At 31.2% G+C, this 20356-nt stretch overlaps 1 protein-coding gene across 1 annotated transcript; it reads left to right on the top strand.

Annotated features, from left to right (window-relative positions):
* The first annotated feature begins 2418 nt into the window (after positions 1–2418).
* LOC115715154 (DNA polymerase epsilon subunit B) lies at positions 2419–8874 on the top strand. Its single transcript, XM_061113413.1, has 13 exons — positions 2419–2807; positions 2902–3088; positions 3306–3459; positions 3591–3723; positions 3941–4017; positions 6484–6588; positions 6696–6776; positions 6881–7011; positions 7108–7202; positions 7311–7410; positions 7636–7750; positions 7841–7951; positions 8476–8874. The coding sequence occupies exons 1-13, from the start codon at positions 2642–2644 to the stop codon at positions 8614–8616; spliced, it is 1596 nt and encodes a 531-aa protein (XP_060969396.1). The 5' UTR covers positions 2419–2641; the 3' UTR covers positions 8617–8874.
* Positions 8875–20356: the final 11482 nt, after the last annotated feature.

Below are 20356 nucleotides of genomic sequence, written 5' to 3'. Positions count from 1 at the left end.
ATTGGGTGCAGCGGAATAATATGACTCCTTCCGTTCAGATATCTAGCCCTTGATTCCTTTCTGTAGCAGAGCATTATCAATATCTGAACCTGGATCTCTTTCTCTGAATCTTTGATGCTGAAACTCCTTTGCTGATGATCTTTCTTCACGATCTTCCTCACTATGATTGAGGTATCACTTGATGTGTGTGGGCACTACTCAAATCATTAAGGATTTCGAAATTCTAAAGAAGAAGAGAGAGAGTGGTCAGCTAAAGATAGGGAGAGAGAAGGCTCAGTTTTTTCTGATTCAGAAAGTCTGAAGAAAAGTCTTATTTTTCTGAAGCCTTCACTATCTATTTATAGCATTCCACTAGGGTTAGATTTGAATTATATGGCATTAAAATAATGAAAAAAATCAACTTAAAAACCTACAATAGGTGGCCGGCCATAGCTTTAATGGATTGGGCCTTGGGCTTTGCAATTTTGCAATTTTAACACCTTTTGTATCTGATTTTCTCAAAAATGTCAATTTCCTAATTCAATCATTTAAATGCCAATTCTAACTATTTAATGACTATAAATAATTATTAAATAATATTGTCATTTATCATATTTATTAATTGAACCATACAAAGTATCATAATTAACAAATATGCCCCTATAAACTCTTTCTTTACAATTTCGCCCTTACTTAGTGAAAATTTCACAAATAGACATAGTCTAATTTGAGAATTATAATTGATTAATCAAAACCAATTACATGAGTCTTACAAGCAATATTATCTCAACTAGTGGGGGGACCATGGGTCTATATAACCGAGCTTCCAATAAGTAGATCAAGAATTTAGCACTAAAATTCACTAACTTATTAATTCTTCGTTGAATCCACGCATAGAACTTAGAATTGCACTCTCAGTATATAGAATGCTCTATATGTTCCACCATATAGACACATCATTAGTTATCCATTGTTATAATCCTAATGTGATCAATGATCCTCTATATGAATGATCTACACTGTAAAGGGATTAGATTACCGTAACACCCTACTATGTATTTTATCCTTAAAACACTTGACCCCGTATAAATGATATTTCAGCTTATGTGAAATGAGTACTCCACCATTTATGTTCGTTTGGTCAAGCTCGAAGGAGATCATCCTTTGCTTACTATTCGCCAGATAGAAGCTATAGATTCCATGTTTATGCTAGCGCTCCCACTCAATTGCACTACCGTGTTCCCAAAATGTACGTATCACCCTGACCTAAAAGTAGGCTTAACTAACAAATCAAAGAACACGAATAGCCTCTCGAGATTGAGCCTAATCATAACAGGATTAAGAACATTTGATCTAGGATCAACTAGGCGATATTGAATTGAATAGATATTACGGTAAGTTTAATAAATCTAAGTCAAAGTTCAATATCGGTCCCTTCCGATGCATACTCCATGCATCCAACCTGAGCTTTACTTTAACCAATGCTCTGGAAAGAACATAGCACTTCTCCAAATGCAAGTAAACTCTGTTGTAGATTATCATATCAGTAAAACCCTATGTCTGATAAATCTAGGAAACTTTATTCACATAGTCATGTTTACTTTCCAATGTGTTGACGGCACAATAAACAGGATCAAGTATGTGAAAAGGGTTTCAGATGAATCTATACATTATGTACATATAATCATGAAATAAATCATGTAAACCATGCAACATTAAATGTTGTTTCTGATCTATATTAATAAGTAAATCTGATTATATTGAAATGAGTTTTATTTAGGGCATAAAACCCAACAATCCCAACAAAACACGAGCCCTTTCCATTTGAGAACGATTACTAAGCGTTTCACAAAGGAATATAATTTTGGGTTGCTTTTGGATCACAATATCCTTAAGGAATTGAAAAGTCCATGAGTTCCCAAGCCCATGACAATTCCATGATAGTATTTTCATAATGGACAGTGGGCTTGGATACTAGAACCCACCAAACTCATATTTTTTGAACCCATTACAGCTTTGTTAATCTCCCCATCTTCATCCAATTCATTCAGCCCATCAGACAAGCCCGATTCCGTTTTTCTTCTCTTCGTGTCCACCACCAACAAACAATCATTATCTTTAGCAATATTTTCACTAAATTCCTAATCAGTAGCAACCTCCATAAAATCAGTCTCTACATTAATAGGGATATCACGTTGACCCATGTTATCTTCCACAATCATAGGAGATTTCAAAAAACTAACTGTACCCGCACCAACGTCGACTAATTGTGACCGTCGAACCTCACTGATATTTTAATTTGCAGTGAGTTATTCGAGTTTTATTTTTGGTAAATCTATTTGTATGCAGTTTGATTTGAATAGTTGGGTGGTTCATGAAATGTTAAAGTTGAGATATAAAATAAAGGTTGGGGTCATAGTTGAGACTAGAAAAAATGAGGGACAAAAGGTAAACCAATAAATTGGAGAGAGCATAAAAGTAAAATGAAATGAGCCCTTTTATTTCTCCTCCCCAATTTCCCGCCGTCCCAGAGAAATAGTGACTCCAAAATCCAAATTTCCCAATCCAAAAGCTACCGTTTTCCCGCCAATACGCAGAAAACCACACACATCCAAGGTCCAGAGAGGGAGAGAGAGGGAGGGGGAGAGGGAGAGAGAGAGAGATGAGTACGGCGATTCGGAAGAGAGTGCAGAAGAGATGCAAGATCAGAGGGTATAACCTCAAAGTGGATGCACTCGACGAGATCCTTTCCTTCGTTTCCCGCTTTCCCGATGCTGATGCCAATGACGCCATCGATCTCCTTCTCGACCAGCTTCATAACCAAACTTGTAATCTTAAGCTCATCCATCTCTTGCTCTTAGCTATCTACTCATTTCATCCCAATTCCTCTCTCACTCTAATTCCATTTCTTTTTTGTCGCAGTGAAATCCCCCATCATAGAAAAGGAAGCGGTTCAAGCTGTCGTTGCCCTTCTCTCCGAGGCCGAAGCTGCTGGTGAAGAAGATGGAGATACCTCACATGCTGCCTCTACCACTTCCGCCATTCGGGTAGTCGATGCCTTCTTGCTCCCCAAACTACGTTACGACTCCATCAAGAAGCTCTTCTATGAGTATGTCTTAATCTCTGAGCCTTCTTTTTGATTCATTGCGAGCTCAACTTGTGGGCTTTTCTTGCACACTGCTTTCTAATTTTGCGAAATGGGGCTTTTGGAATGAAAATGCTTGTACTCTAGGGTTTTTTTAGCACCCAAGCGATGGTATGAATATAATTCTAGAATTTTGGAGCAATTGTATTGGAAATCTGACGTTGCTTTGTCATTTTTCTAGGCATACGGGGAATCTACCCATTCACGGTGATGCTTCTGCAAAAGCAAACCTTTACCGGGATAGGTATCAATTATTGCTCCAGAGGCTCACCCGCGATCAACATTTCTCTAAACCTGCATTTGATTCCGAAATTTCAAATTTTGGAAATTGTGAGGTAGTCTCTCCCTAGAACACCAGAGAAAATGGACAGTGCTAAGATTTGTTAAGTGTCACGAATTTTTGTGATTCTAATTTGTATTATTAAACAATTAAACAGTCACTTAGTTATCATGAATTTTCGTGCAGATATCTCCAATCCAGTCTCTAGTTGGGCAAACGGGGAGAAAATGGGTAATGGGTTTGATATCTCAATTGGAGGATGGACACTTTTATTTAGAAGACCTTACAGCATCAGTGGAGATCAATTTGTCCAATGCAATATCCTTTGAAAATGTTACTCGTCAATTGTGTTTCCTTGTTTTTGCCTTACAACTATACTTGTAATTTTCTAGAAGCTGTCCCATCTGGTAATCATGGTATATCAAACAAACAATTTATTTAACTATTGATCAAATCTTGAAATACATGAATCTGGAACTTTATGTTCCCTTAAAATTGGAAATGTGAAATCATCATTTTCTTTGACAACCAATACAAGATAACGACAGGATTTTTTTCCGAGAACACTATAGTTGTAGCAGAAGGGGAAATGCGTGTAGAAGGAATTTTTCAGGTTAGCATTGTTCTTATCCTGAAGATTGCTTCATCTTGATTTGACATTGCATTTCCTTTTCTCTTCTAAAAGTTTTATTTCAGTTGTAGTTTAAAATTAGTAAGCATCAAACCAGCTTAGTTGTTTCTGTTTTGTAACTTTTGTTGCCCCTACCTCGCTACTATTTTCTGTGCTACTGGCTAGTGTGGTGCTTTGTTAGTGTACATGTTGGATTTCATAAAATGCCTCTTGGTTGACTTATTTTCTCAACAAGTATAATTCCGAAATAAATAAAGCTTATGTTGTTATAATGATGTGCTTGAAATTAATTTTAGAATAATTAGTATTTTTACATTAATGTGGTATTTTATATTAATAATGATGTGCTTACGTTGTTATTTTCTGTGCTTGTCAATAATATCCCTCTAAATATAACTTTTACATTAATGTGGTATTTCCATCACACTCTACTCAATTTTTTCGCAAAATGAGTGACACAGTAGATGGTAGTTGGTAAATGGATGCAAATTGTATACTTTTTGCTCTTTTTACGTTAATGAATAATAGAATAAAAGACATTTTTTTTAACAATAATTAATATTTTTATTTTTAGTTTTTTAATCATTAAGGTAAAAATTAAAATAGGTGAAACTTATATAATTTGCATTTATTTGTCAATTATTATCCATTGTGTCACTCATTTCACGAAATAATTGAATAGAGTGTGATGAAAGGATTACGTTAATGTAAAAGTTATATTTGAAGGGGTATTATCAGCGAGCCGTATATCTTAGGGGTACAACTTAGTAGTGTAAAAAATTAAGGGAGCAAAATTACTAAATATTCTTAATTTTATTGTAAAATACTAAAATGTTCTTATATTATGGGCTGGTGATTAATTGGAATGAGTTTCTAATGTAACATTTTTCTTTTCCTTTTTATGTTGAACTTTGGCTATTTGCAGTATATATTATTTATAAGCAGTTCTCTGTAATGCTAAATGCCTATAAAACTATAGAATTATGTATTATCTCTTAGATTCTGCTGTTTCTTCTATTTAATAATATGATACTAGCTCTTAAGTAAAGTAGGGTGCTTTTTAGGGAGCATTTGTTTTTTTAAGATCCAAGCCTCTGAATCTAATTGTACATTTGAATAATAAGATATTACATTTGAATTTGAATACAACATTATTTAGAATGTTTTTTTTCCACATCTGAATTATTTAATATTTTTAATTATATAATATTAACAAGTTTATTTAATTTTATTTAATTTAAAAAAGTATTATAAAAAATAATTCATAAAAAAATACACAATTAATATATTAATTATAAAAAAATTCAATTAGTAATTGTTTCCTCTGCATTAGCTCTAGTGCAATTTTATTCTTCAAATTATTCATGATTTGAGCATTCTCAGGAACTAAGGCCGTTTGTTTCCATCTGTCTAATAAATAAATAATTTTTTAATGTTGTATATATGATAGTACTCTTAAAATATTCAGAATTTAACTTTATTTTAACCTTACTTTTGTCATTGCTTACTATTCAGATTTTTTTAAGAATTTATAGGTGATCCTAAATAACTATAACATACACGATCATAAAAAAAATTAGATTAAAAATCTCTTTTGAATGCCGAAATAGATAGTGTTTACTGAAACATTTCTTTAGAAGGGTGTACTATAGACTTATCCAAACAAATATACACAATATTATATTTATATATACATAATATCAAATCATAGCATAATCATTTTTAAATTATATATATGACAAAGACATGAGATAAAACTCTGTTTTTAAACAAAAACAAAAATGAATATACATTAACATTTGATGTTTGAGTTGATTGAAGTTGCATAGAGACAGCAAAAAAGTTATAGTTGAGAAAAAATAAATAAAAAAGAGCTTGATATATATGTCTTAAAAAGATTCAGAGTCTAATTTACCTCTTATTCAGTAAGAGGTATTAAGGGGGAATAAGTGGTTGAAAAAAAAAAACAAATGATCTTAATGATGATAAATCTGGTCCAATCAGATTCACCCCTTCATTAAGTGCAAACAAATGCATCCTTAGTTTAAATATTTGATTATGGATAGAGAGGATTCAAGTTTTGAACGTGTGTATTATTACTTCTTTTTGCTTTTCTACCATGTGAAGAATGGCCATGCTTACACTCTTGTTTTGTATAATAACTGAAGAGGGTTTGATCTTTTTGTTCTAACCTTGTTTTTTTTAAACGTTAATGTATTTTTCACTTGTAAATTGATGTTAAGGTGAACAAGAACAAGCTGCAATTCACTTGTTTTAGGCTCCACTTGACTTTAATATTCACAATATTCATATTTGAATTCTACTTTTGCTCTTGGTTACTCCTACCGAGAGGTGTAAATATAATTCCCTAAAAATCATTTGGCATTGACTATATGCAAATATTTAGAGTTCAATTTGCAAGATGCTAAAATTTGTTTGCTGATAAAGGTCATTACTTGTGGATTTCCCCCATTGGAAGATAGAGAGAAGTCACTCAAACTGCTTGCAGGGCATGACTTTTTTGGCAGTGGTGTATTATCACGAGAAGAGACTGTATCCTAACACTAATGTTAATTTTACTGATTTTAGCTTCACATTATTATTTTATATTTTAGACTATCTGTAAGGGCTGCTTGTGGTTCCGATATACTAATCAATAGCTTAGACTTGCGGAATTGGAAAAGAAAGCAGTTAATGACATGTTTGTCATAATCTCTGACATATGGCTAGACAATGAAGAGGTGATTGGCATTTTCTTCAGATTTGTGTGTATATATTTTTTGTTCATATATATTATTTTGTGAAAGACTCCATGTAACTTCATATTGTTCTTTCCGTAGAGAAGGCTATGGAAAAGCTAACCACTGTCCTTGATGTTTTTGAGAATGAGGAGGTGGTACCTTCCTTGTTTGTGTTCATGGGGAATTTCTCTTCTCACCCATGCAACCTTTCATTTCCTTCTTTCTCTACTCTAAGGTGAGTATCCTGTTTGAAAGTTCCTCTTAATTATCTTATCTGCAGATGATGTTTTGTTCCTTGTACTAGCAAATGATGATGAACTTGAGTATGCAGATCCCAGTTTGGAAAGCTAGGGAAATTGATTGGAATGCATCAACGGCTGAAAGAGAACAGTCGATTTCTGTTCATCCCAGGCCCTGATGATGCTGGTATGCCATAACAAGAAATGTTATTCTCATTTTCTGTCAGAACATATAGTAAGAAATTTCTAAATGCTGGTATTCCATAAAAGAAAATTCTCTTTTTTGAAATTTCAGGTCCATCAAAAGCTCTACCCAGGTGTGCCTTGCCAAAATATTTGACTGAAGAGCTTCGAGAACACATTCCAAATGCTATATTTTCAAGCAATCCTTGCAGGTCAAATTTGTTTTCTTCAGCTGCTAGACTTGGAATCTATTTATTATGTTTATTAATCCGAATGTCATTCTTGTTTGTTTTAAATAGTTATTCTCTATCCTTTTAACATTCAGTAAAATTTTAGGTTCACGAGGTCTTTATCAGTGGCTTGGTTCTATTTGTTGTATTCTAATATAGCAATTGATTTTTCATTTCCTGTCAAAATTTTCCATTATCCAAATGCAGAGTGAAGTTTTTTTCCCAGGAAATTGTATTTTTCCGTGAGGATCTGCTGTACAGAATGCGGCGTTCATGTCTGCTTCCCCCTTCTGCAGAGGAAACTGAAGATTCTTTTGAGCATGTTAGTTTTCTCATCTTTTTTCTACATGAATTTGATTGACCTCATGCTCGTTAGATCATAGTGCTAATGGGATTTATGTTTCTGTTGTAGCTTGTTGCTACCATAACTCATCAAAGTCATCTTTGCCCACTTCCTCTTGTGGTTCAACCCATCATCTGGAACTACGATCATGCTCTTTATCTTTATCCAACTCCACACACGGTAGTATTTTTTCTGATGATTCTTTTTCTTTTCCTGAAACTGGACTCCCTAATTTTTCAATATTACAATATTTGGGGACCAGAAAATTTTAGCAATTGCTATCTACGTATCTAGAAGGGACTAGGACTTTGAGAGCAAATCACATGCCTAATAATTTGAAGAATCCTTGGATTTACTAGTGTCTTATTTTATATGTCATTACTTGAATGCAACCTTGGTATGTGCTTACCAAGACTAATAAATCACTTTTGCCGTGAGATTTGAAATATAAATGTGATTTAATCTGATGATATGGACTTTCTTTACTTCATTAGTGATTAGTGATGATTTATATATTAGTTCTTTTTCTCAATTGTGATTTGAAGATATGTTTTAAAGTACCACGTCAGTTTTTTTTTTTTTTTTAATATAAAAGTAAATAATTTTTAGTTTGGAAACTGAAACATGAAGGATCCAATGGTTGGCTTTATATAAGTGCATAGCAATGGTCTAAAAATATGCATTATACTTGTGTACCTGCGCAGATAGTCTTAGGGGACAGAAGTAAGCAGAAGGCATTCAAATACACAGGAATCACCTGCTTTAATCCTGGTTCCTTCTCAAGCGACGGTACCTTTGTGGCGTATCGCCCCTGTAATCAGGAAGTGGAATTATCTTCTTTGTAAGAATTAAAGATTGACTACTGACATTAGCGACTGGAAATTTCGTGGAAATAACTTATTTAGGTGAAGGTGCTGTGCTGGAACTCTTAGTGTTGCTGCTCTATTTTCTAAAGCTCTGGTTGAAATTTACAATCATTGTAATTATAAGTTTTTGCTGTACAGTATATTTGACATTAGTAGCTATTATTTCTTGTCTAGAGTTTTCTTCTGTATCAAATGTTTTTCTGAACTCGAAAAGTGTATTTGATATAATTTTGGGCATTTGTGACTTGTTTCTTCCTTCTCCCTTGCGCTGCATTATCTGAATCTGATGTTATGAGTGGAATGGGGATTCCACAATTTTTTTCTCTTCTTATTTTACATAACCGAATTGTTTGACCATTTGTTTGATACTGTAAGTGATGGAAGTGTATGAGTGCATGTATTTGTGCATATTACATATATTCACTTCACAGTATTGCATAAAGTGGTTAATACAAAAAGTTAAGCTTGGGTACATCATGATGAATGTAAGTGAATAGCAGATATTTTCTGACATTGCATAATTTATGTCAACCTTTTAGTTATGCGTATATAAGACCTTTTGTGTTTGCAGGTCTATTTTCATCTTGTCGGCTAACAAAATTGTCAGCCGCAGCTTTCAACAGGGCAGCTTCACCAATAACCAAGGTGATGTACTTCACTGTATTAATCAAGTATATATGTTGATTAATTGCGAGTATCTTTTCAATATTGTAATTGGATTCAAAGGATTTTTACTTTATCCACCTGCTTTTTTGAAAGCCCTTGATTTAGCTACAATTGATAATAATTCCATTATTATCAAGTCCTCTCAATGATAATAATTCCATTTCAACATCAGGACTCTTTGTTGTAGCACTAAAAAAGAGCTGAAAAAAAAAGTGAAGCATCATTATGTAGTTCTACAAGTAATAATCTATATAAATATATATTTATACGAATCTGTTGGCATATGGAAATATGGAGAGTAGCTAGAAAGAATCATTGATTGATGGAATCTTACTTTGTTTATGGAGATGGGTAGTTGCTAGGATTTTGATGGTGATAAAGGAATATGATCACATTGAGTAATAGCAATAAACTCCTGATTTAGTGGTAACATTCGATGTTGCACTTACCATCATTAGCATTTTGACTCCAAACTAAAACATCACAATTACAGCAAAATATATAAAAACAGTGCCCCAATAACGCAATTACAATATTATTACTTCATTTACAAGCTGCAGAGGTCATCTATATCAAAATACTTTTGTGGAGTTCATTGTGGCAGAGGGCTATAAGAAATTCAAGCACTCAAAGTTGGAAAAGTTTTAGAGTGATTTGTCATGATGATAGTGGTGTATTCTGAGTGAATATGTTATCTCACACTTGAGTAATGTTGAAGACAAATGGTGATGCCTCTCTTAATTTCTATGTATACGGGGTTGAATGATACAAAATGTGACAAAATCAGTTTTGGACTTTGTGAGTCTTAATAATAATAATAATAATAATAATAATAATATTTTATTATTATTGCATCAATCAAACACTTAAGCCGAAAGAAACGGTCTCGGTGCACTTGTTCTTCTTTCAATTTATGTACTTTTACTACTTAGATACTATTAAGTGTTTATCTTCAATTACACGTCGAATACGATTAGTGGGATTTGCCCCATATGTTTATTGTGAAAAATATTCTTTATTTTCATTGATGGCTGGCTGCTAATTCTCTCCTCGTATCAATTCTGGAGACGTCTCTGTCATTTGAGTGATTAAACTAATCAATTATTAATTTGATCAGTGCAAAAACTATATACTTCTTCAATTTAATCACTTTGTTAATACAGCAATTATATAAGCACTCTATATATAATTATACATTGATACGCCGTACTATTGTATTGTATTATATTGTGTCAGATTAGATTGTATTGTATTAATATTATTTAATACAATATTATATTTAGTATTGACTTGTATTAATAGATTGTATAAAATTATAATATATTTTCAATAAACTCGACACTACCACCGATTATGGGTTGAGTCCAAGTCTCGGGTCTAATTCGGGTTTGAATCCTGGGTCTCAGCTCCGAATCCGGTCTCGAGTCTAGGTCTTAAGTCTAGTCTTGAGTTCAGGTACTGGTCCGATCTAGGTTCGGGTCCTGGATCTTGACTTTGGTCTAGATTCGGGTCGGAGATTGAGTTTGATCCCAAATTTTTTGTACTTATACATACCATTTGTTATGTATTAAATAATACAACTTATTATTTAATGCAATACAATCTTTATACCACCTATACCAAAGGAATCCTTAAGTAAAATATTATACTCAAAAACTAACAACCCAATTCATTTTCACTGTAAATCTGAATTGAAAATTAAGAAAACTCTTGTTATACTTTAATTATGCTTGTACATATTATTTTCTTCTTCATAAACCAAACTGACCCTTTTTCCCAATTGAGTATTTCGGTAAAACTAACAAACTCACATTATTTCTTTACCTTAGTCAATCACCATATATGTCAGAACACTTCAATGTTGTTAAGTGATATTATGATTTTCTTATTAATTTGAAAAGCCTAATAACAACTTAAGGCCAAATATCAATACCAAGTTGCGAATAAAAAAGTAAAGGTGTTATATTACATCAAGGTTAGTATAAATATCTATTACAAGTAATGTACGAAAGCCAAACAATGACATATATATAACATATATCCCTGTCCAGTACCTAATAAATGCCCTTTCTCTTAACCCAAACTCAAAAGTGAGTTGCACTCAAACAAGCACTTACATACAATAATATTCCGTTGCCTTTTACTATTATTATTCCAAAGTCGTATAATCTTTTTGTTTCATCTTAATTAGGGTTATAACTTATATGTGCTTTTTTTTTTTTTTTAAAAAAAAAGAAAAAGAATCAAGGTGAGATCGATATTAATCAATGTAAACACCCATTCTTAATTTAATTCAATCATTCAGAATGGATTAGAATCTATCATTGAAATAATAAATTAATAATAATGAGTAAAACCCAGAGACTAACTTTTTGACATCCTTAATAGCAGTCTCATCAGATGTTAATAATTTCTGTACAACCTTGACTATTGATAATTTTGTAACCAAACTAATTAAAAATGATAGAAAAGGTTGATAATTTTGAAGTGAATAAATATATATGGGTAATAAATTAAAGATATATGAGGGAATTGAATGAGAGTTTAATTAAGTGATCGAGTAAAATATAGTTTTTAATTTGGTAGGTAGTTGTACTCTTCATCCTCATATCGGTGCAACTTAAGAAACAAAACAAATGAAGTCTCCTCTAATCTATATTAATAGCTAGCTAGTTGGTTTTCGGCAGTTTTACAGTTGAGAAGTTCAAATTACTTGTGGACCCAGAAACCTTCCATCCCAAATTAGGTGACCTAGTGTCAAATCGCCTTATATATTATTATTATTACACTTTCACTTCAATAATTAATTAATTAACATTATTTATTTGGTCCAAACTCACTAAATAACGGCCTTACTAACACTATTTGTCCACACTTCAAGCACAAACAATATTTTTATATTCTACTACACATTCACACGAATATGCATGTTTTTTCTTCCCTTCTTTCAAAGCCCATTGCGCTATTATATTGGGATTATTTTATAAATACACAAAAACAACAAAAAAAGTTACAAAAATACGGTTTCACGGAATTTTAAATATTTTTACTATTTTTTTTTATTTTATTTACAGAAAATACGGTCTTTTTATGTTATATTTTTGTTAATTTATTGTTGATTTTTTGTTATTTGTATGTTATTTTTTGTTGTTGTTTTGATGTTACTTAGATGTTATTTTTATGTAGTCTCCTTGTTATTTTCGTGTTATTTTTATAAAAAATCGTAAAAATGTAAAACAAATTCTTAAAACGTAAAAATGTAATTTTTTTTACAAAAAAATAGTACCTTATGTAATTATCCCTATTATATTTGCAGTTTAATCTTCTCTCCACTTTAAAAATTTTAATGTATTTCTTAGAAGATCCAATGCACAAGATGTATAAATAAGTAAAAAAAAAAAATAATTATGTTGATAGTCAGTTTGATTTTTTATTGAGAATATATAAAAATTATTATTATTATTTATTTTTATATTGTTTAAATAATGGTAATATAGTAAAAAAGAATGTAAAATTTAGTACAAGCCAATGAATCATAATAATTAGTAATATTACAGTAAATAGAAAAATTGCATTTATTGTAAGATAAATTTAGTACAATGCTTCACAATTTTTAGCATGTGTCAAATTAACACACATTTTAATACACTATTGAAGTAATAGTTTTTGTTAAATATGCTAAAATATAATTATACCCTAATTTTTTAACACTGCATTAGAGATGCTCTTAGTACGTAACTAGAGTCTAAAAATAGCGCAGCGCAGTATATAAATACAACATAAACACATAGATAATTGAACTACACATTATTTATTTCAATTTATAATGAAATAATAATAATAATAATAATATTGCTTGGAAATTATATTTCTGGGGAAACTATATAAAATGCTCATTCTAATATATATATATATAGAAAATTTTTATAGTAGGTACTCTTATTTTGTCCTTATAGCATAGTGATATTTTTTTAACCATTGATAAATATGATTTTTGAAAGTACAAGGTAATTATTGTACAGCTCAATGCATTAAATCAAATATCTTGATGCTAAATTTTTTTTACAAATATAAAAAATTACGGAACTCAATAAAATCACAATAATTTACGTCTTCAAAATTTAATTATTGACACCAAGTTAAGAAATATAGAAAAAAATGTTCTTGTATTTTTTTTTCTTATTTTATTTAATTTTATTAGAAAGTTTTATATATAGAAATTTCACTAAAAAATAATTACTTACATATTTTACTTATATTTTTATTATTATGTTAAAAGAATTTAACTAATTAATTAATTTATTTATTATTACATAAGCAATGTTTTTTTTAACATACATAAACAAAATTCTTCCATTGAAACATGATTTTTCTTCTCTAAGTTTTCTTTTCATAATTAATAACATAAGTATCTTACTTAAAAAAGAAAGTTTTCAAAAAGAATCATACTATTAATTATATAAACAAATTATTTTTCCTAATTATGTCTTTTTTTTTTACGTAATTATGTCTTTTCTTTCTTATAAAAAAAGACTATAGAAAAAATAAAAAGCAAAAAATGACAATATTCATATTTTTTTCTAATTAAACATAAATATTATAATAAAATATAATTATTTGAAAAAAAATGTAGTGTCTACAATTTTTTATTTTGTTTTCTAGTTTCCAATAAATCAAAACAAGTATATAAATATCATCAAATTTTATGTCAAATATAACAAATACATTAAATAACTAAATAAAAAAAATTTATTTTTATGAGGTGCCTTACAAATATTTAGCGATATTTCATAATCATTTGAAAAGATATCTTGTTAGACTCACAATCTATTTCGGTATCCAATAGAGTTGTTTAATCTATTTGTTTTTATGATTGTGTACGTTGTATATACTTAGGACTATCTGTAAATTTTCAAAAAAATTTGAGTAGTTTATCATGCCGAAAATAAGATTTAAATATATTATTGCACGCACGACTATTCGTTCTTACAGACATATTAACTAACTATTTGATCTTTATTTTTGACATTGTAAATTATTTAGAATTTTCTAATAATTTACAGGTAATCCTACATAGATATAACATACACGATCATGATAAAAAATTTGACTAAAAATCTTTTCTGGATGTCAAAACAGATATATGTTCTACCAGAATACCCTTTTGGGAGTGTACTACAAAAGATTTCAATAGAATTCATCATAACAAATTAATGTAGAAAAAGAAAAATATTTTGAAAATAATTGTACCCCTTAAAGGGTTGTTTCGATAGGCCCTCTTCTATGTTTTGACATTTATGAGAGTTTTTAGATGATTTTTTTTTCTTGATTGTGTACATTGTAGTTACTTAAGATTACCTGTAAATTTTCATAAAATTCTGATTAGTTTACAATCTCGAAAATAAATTTTAAATAGTTGATTACCACGTCTATAAGAAAAAATAGTCGCGCGTGCAATAAAATATTTAAATCTTATTTTCAACATTGTAAATTATTTAGAATTTTAAATCAAATTGGCCTTTCATGTACAACAAACAAATCTCTAATTTCAAATCATACTCCAATGGATCAACCTCCAACTCTTCATACAAAATGTTGCGCATTTTCTGCAGGGTTATGTCAATTTCAACTATTAACGTCAAACTTCCTTTGCTTTTATACACCCAATTAAATCCATCAACACTCCAAGCACCATCATACAATACAACCAGAAACACAAGCAATCTTGCAATTCAATACAAAATACAAACACCTTAATAAGCATAACAAAAATAACAAAAATTACATTAATAGGAAACAGTGTTGATAAATAATTGAGAACCAATAGAGAACCTGTAGAAAAACAATCAATAATTGTTTCAAATAATAATCAATCAATCATCGATAAACAGTCGAGAACACGTCGACAAATCATCGATAATATATGGGGCAAGAAAGTTTGAAAATACAACTTTACACACCATTGACAAACAATCGAGAGAACAAAGATAACATGTCAAGAGTGGTTAGAAATACAAAATCATTCCCCATTTCGACAAACAATCGAGAGCCTATCAAAAGTCTTCGAGAAAGGTCTTCTCTAACCTTTGGACATCTTCTTTGAGAACCTTTCAAGAACTTACCGAGAACCAGTCGAGAAAAATACGAACACAAAATACTTTAAAAAATGAGATCTCACGATTTTGACAAAAATTATACGAACAACCACATAGATCTACCGAAATACACTATACTTTTACAATTATTTAACAAATATTTTAAAAAAATACTTACCCATTAATCTACAATAAAAGGGAGATAGAGGAGGTGCGATAATTGAGTTGTGAGTGAAGGCTAGTCGACGTCCTTCACGGCGGTTGGGCTAGTGAGAGATCTCGGCAGACGTCCTCAGGGGCTGTAGGCGGCGAAGCTAGAGAGGAGGAAGGAGGGCTTTATTTTTTTATTTATTTTTTATTTTTTGCAAAAAATGGGGAGGAGTCGGTTGATATGGATGGGAAAGGGGGATGAGTTTGTTGAAGGGGATGTAGAAAGAGAGATTTTATTTTTATAGGATTTGAAAAAAAAAAATAGTAAGGGTATTTTGGGTAAAGTGAGAAGTTAATAGGATGGCATTGTATAAAATATTTAAGACAGTATTTTTTGAAATTAAGATTTTTTTTAATTATATTAAATAAAATTTCCCAAAAAAAATGTATAAGATGATAACCAACTTGTAATTGAGGATATATTATTATAGGGGATGTTATAAATATACTCATTTTTTTTTGTTATTTTTATATTTTCACTATTATATTTTTTTCTTTTACATTTTTACTGTACCAAGTTTTAAAAAATACTGTGTTAAAGTTTCAAAATTATAAAAATATTGTGTTTCAATAAAATAATAAAAAAGACTAAAAACAACTCTAAAACAACTTACAAACAATATAGAAACAACTATAAAATAACAAAAAGATAACTACAAAGCAACGAAAAATAACAAAACAATGACGTAATTGCAATATGCAAAATTATATCAACCCCTCAATATATATTTGTATTACGAATATTTGTTTACTTACATTTGACAACTTCATTTATCTTTTTGCACAACTACATTATTTTTTCATGGAATTTGTTGTTACAATTTCATATTTTCAAGTTTTTTTGTTCTCTCTTTTTTTATTGAGTTAGTAGCAGTTAAAATGATAATTTAATTTTTAAAAGTTAGATCAATAATTACATTAATAATAGAAATAATAAAATCTTATGATTTCAAAATGCAATATAATATAATATGTAATGTATAATTAATATGTTGTAAAGTCCTTTTTTGGCAAGTTAGTTGACAAAATAATTTTTCCTTTTATGGTAAGATTGTTGTGCATTCATATTCGATTTCTTGCCTTATAAATTCGGATTGTATTTGTCCTTTTCCTTGTTAGGAAAGTTGCACTTTCAGCTGAACTTTCCTTTGTTGAAAATTTCTTAAAAGAGAAGAAATTCTCTTTTGGAAAGTTGTCTTTTTTAGGGAAACTTTGTTTATTGCCTTTTCCTTATTGATTTCGTTTGTATCTTGATACAATCAGAATATCTAATCTGTTTTTGGCAGGAATCAAGCATTGATAGAAGATCGGACCCGATTTTAGCAAGTTTCCCGATTCTGGTGTGATCTGCTGCGTCAGCATCCGATTCTGATGTAGCAGATCGTGTTTTCTCAGGAAAGTTTTTGTACAGCTGTAGATTTGAACTTGTGGTTGCCTCTTTGGTTTCTATGTTCTTTAAATAGAGCCTAGAGAGCAACCATTCGGATTACCTCTTCCATTATTCATTTTTTACATTTATCTTTTGAGAGAAGAGAGTGTTTCTTTGTTTTGTGAGAGCCTAGTTGTTCATCTAGGTTCTAGTTGTTCTATTTCTGTTCTTACTCTATCCTAGAGGTTGTGAAGAACTACTTGACTGAATAAGAGATTGGTCTTCGGGAGAAGACTTGATAAAGCCTTACTTCGGGAGGAAGTAAGCACTTGGTCTTCGGGAGAAGACTTGTTGAAGCCTTACTTCGGGAGGAAGTAAGCACTCACACTTCAAAGACGAAGGGAGTTCGGGCTTGAAGGTGTTTCAAGAAGTCAGATTCATAAAGTGGATTACAAAGGATTGCGGCAATACTTTAGAGGGAGTCTAAACTTGTTTAAGTCAATTGTCTTTGTAATTTTGATACTTTATTAATTGATTTCATTCCCTGGGCGTGGCCCCATGGACTAGGAGTGTTCGTGAGAACACTGATACCACGTATAAATCTCTTGTGTCAAGTTATTTATTTTTCTACAAATATTTTATATTCTGCCTGTTCAGTTTTGCTGTAGCAAAATTACTTTCTGCTGCTGCAAACGCTTACAGTTTTTATATTTTCTTATATACAACTGACATTTGCAAAAACACGGTTTTTCAATTGGTATCAGAGCGGGACACTAAACTCTTAGTGTGGTCCTATAACGTTTTTGTGTTAAAATGTCATTTTTTGCAGAAGGAAGTTCAATTTCTAGACCACCATTGCTTAATGATTCTAACTATCCTTATTGGAAAGTTAGAATGAGGGCCTTCATCAAATCTCAAGATGAGAAAGCTTGGAGAATGGTTCTTTCAGGTTGGTCTCTTCCAGTTGAGACAGATTCTTCAAGTAATACTACTATAAAATCTGAACTGGAATGGTCTATTGAAGATGATAAACTTTCTGCCTACAATAGCAAAGCCTTGCATGCTATCTTTAACGGTGTAGGTGAGGGTTACATTAAACTTATATCATCTTGTGTTTCTGCTAAGGAAGCTTGGGAGATCCTTCAAACTCAGTTTGAGGGAACTTCTGATGTGAAAAGATCTAGATTTATCATGCTTCAAACTAAATTTGATGAGCTTAGAATGTCAGATAATGAAACCTTAACTGAATTCTATGAAAAATTATCTGATATTGCTAATGAATATTTTGCTCTTGGTGAAAAGCTTGATGATTCTGTTCTGGTGAGAAAAATTGTTAGAGTACTTCCAGAAAGGTTCGATACTAAACTTTTGGCAATGGAGGAAGCTAAAGATTTTAGCACAATGAAGGTAGAAGAATTGATGGGTTCCTTACGTACTTTTGAATTAAATCAACAGATTAAACAAAAGGACAAACCCAAATCCATTGCTGATAAAGGTAAAAGTATTGCTTTGAAAGTTGCTGATAATGAAAATTCTGATAGTGAATGTGATGATGAGATTGCTTTATTAACTAAGAATTTTTAGAAATATATGAAAAAGATGGGAAATAAAAAGAATATTTCGAAAGGTTCAAAAGGTAATACTTTTATTAAACCATCTGTTTCTAACAAAAAGGGAATTCAGTGCAGGGAATGTGAAGGTTTTGGGCATATTCAAGCTGAGTGTGCAAACACTTTGAAAAAGAATAAGAAAAGTTTCAATGTCACTTGGAGTGATGATGAAACCGAAAGTGATGAAGATAATTCTGAAAATGTTGCCCTAACCTCTGTTATGTCTAATGTGTTGTGTGATTCACAGGTGAAAGCTAGATTGGTATGTCTGAATAATACCACCGAATAAGAGGAATCAGATTCAGATGAGTCTGAAATCTGTGAAGAGTCTCTTGCTGAATCATACAAAGTCATGTATGAAAAATGGATTCAGGTTGCTTCTGAAAATAGAGAGTTGAATAAATTGAATAAAAAATTATCTCATCAGATTGAAATGTGTGAATTGAAAATAAAAGAGTATGAGACAAGTTTCTGTGATAAAGATGAAAAAATCACTCTCTTAAAGAAGGAACTTGAAAATTTGAAGAAAAATGTTCAAATGCTTAACCCTGGATCTTCTATTTTTGAAAAAGCACAAAATGCAGGTCAAAGAGGTTTCGCAGGCATTGAATCAAATGGAATAGAAAATTCTGGAGTCACGAAGTTTGTAAAATCTAGTGTTCCAACGAATCATTCTGAGGCTACAAAGTCTGCCTCAACAGTTTCACAGCCTGTTGTGGCAAGAGCTGTTTCTGATGTCGCAAAATCTCCAGGATTTTCGAAAAGAGTAAGATCTCAAGTAAAAAGATTTGTTCCTACTTGTCATTTTTGTGGTAGAAAAGGACATATCAGACCTAAATGTTTCACATTGAAAAATCTGTTTAAAACAAATTATTTTGGTAATTTAGAAAAATCTCAAAAGAAACATAAAGGTTTGACACAAAAATGGGTGAAGAAAAATTGTCTAGCTGGTTTTTCTGATAAAACTGTTGCATTTCAAATGTGGTATTTTGACAGTGGTTGTTCTAGACATATGACAGGTGACAAGGATTTTTTGACTAACATTCAGCCTATGCAATGTGGAGAAGTCACTTTTGGTAATGGCTTATGTGGAAAAGTTGTTGGTATGGGAACTCTAAATTTTGAAGGGTTACCTAGACTGAAAAATGTGATGTTAGTTGAAGGACTGAGGGCTAATTTACTTAGCATTAGTCAAATTTGTGATCAAGGGTTTACTGTTTCATTTGATAGTGATCATTGCTATGTTCTGAATGATGATAATGAATGTATCTTGCAAGGATTTCGATCCAATGATAACTGTTACACTCTAACCCCTGTGTTTACTTGTCATTTAGCTATCAACAACACCACAGATCTGTGGCATGCCAAGCTTGGGCATATTAATTTTAAAAACCTGAAAAAATTGTCAAATGCAGGTATTGTTCGAGGACTTCCCAAGCTTGGTAAGGAAAGTGTTGGTAAGTGTGAACCGTGTCAACTTGGGAAGCAATTAAAAATCACTCACAAGCCTGTGTCTGATATCAATACCTCAAAAGTATTGGAATTGCTTCACATGGATCTTATGAGTCCAATCTAAGTTGAAAGTTTGAATGGTAAACGATATATCTTTGTGTGTGTTGATGATTTCCTCTCGTTTTACTTGGGTAGATTTCTTAAGAGAAAAGTCTAACACTTTTGATGCCTTTAAAGCTCTTTGTTTGAGATTAAGAGTTGAGAAAGGTTGTAATATTGGGAAAATTGTTCGAATTCGAAGTGATCATGGTAAGGAG

Source organism: Cannabis sativa, chromosome 4 (assembly GCF_029168945.1).
Source record: "Cannabis sativa cultivar Pink pepper isolate KNU-18-1 chromosome 4, ASM2916894v1, whole genome shotgun sequence".
Lineage (NCBI taxonomy): Eukaryota > Viridiplantae > Streptophyta > Magnoliopsida > Rosales > Cannabaceae > Cannabis > Cannabis sativa.
Note: the sequence above shows the minus strand (reverse complement) of the source record. Positions and strands in the feature narration are given on the sequence as shown.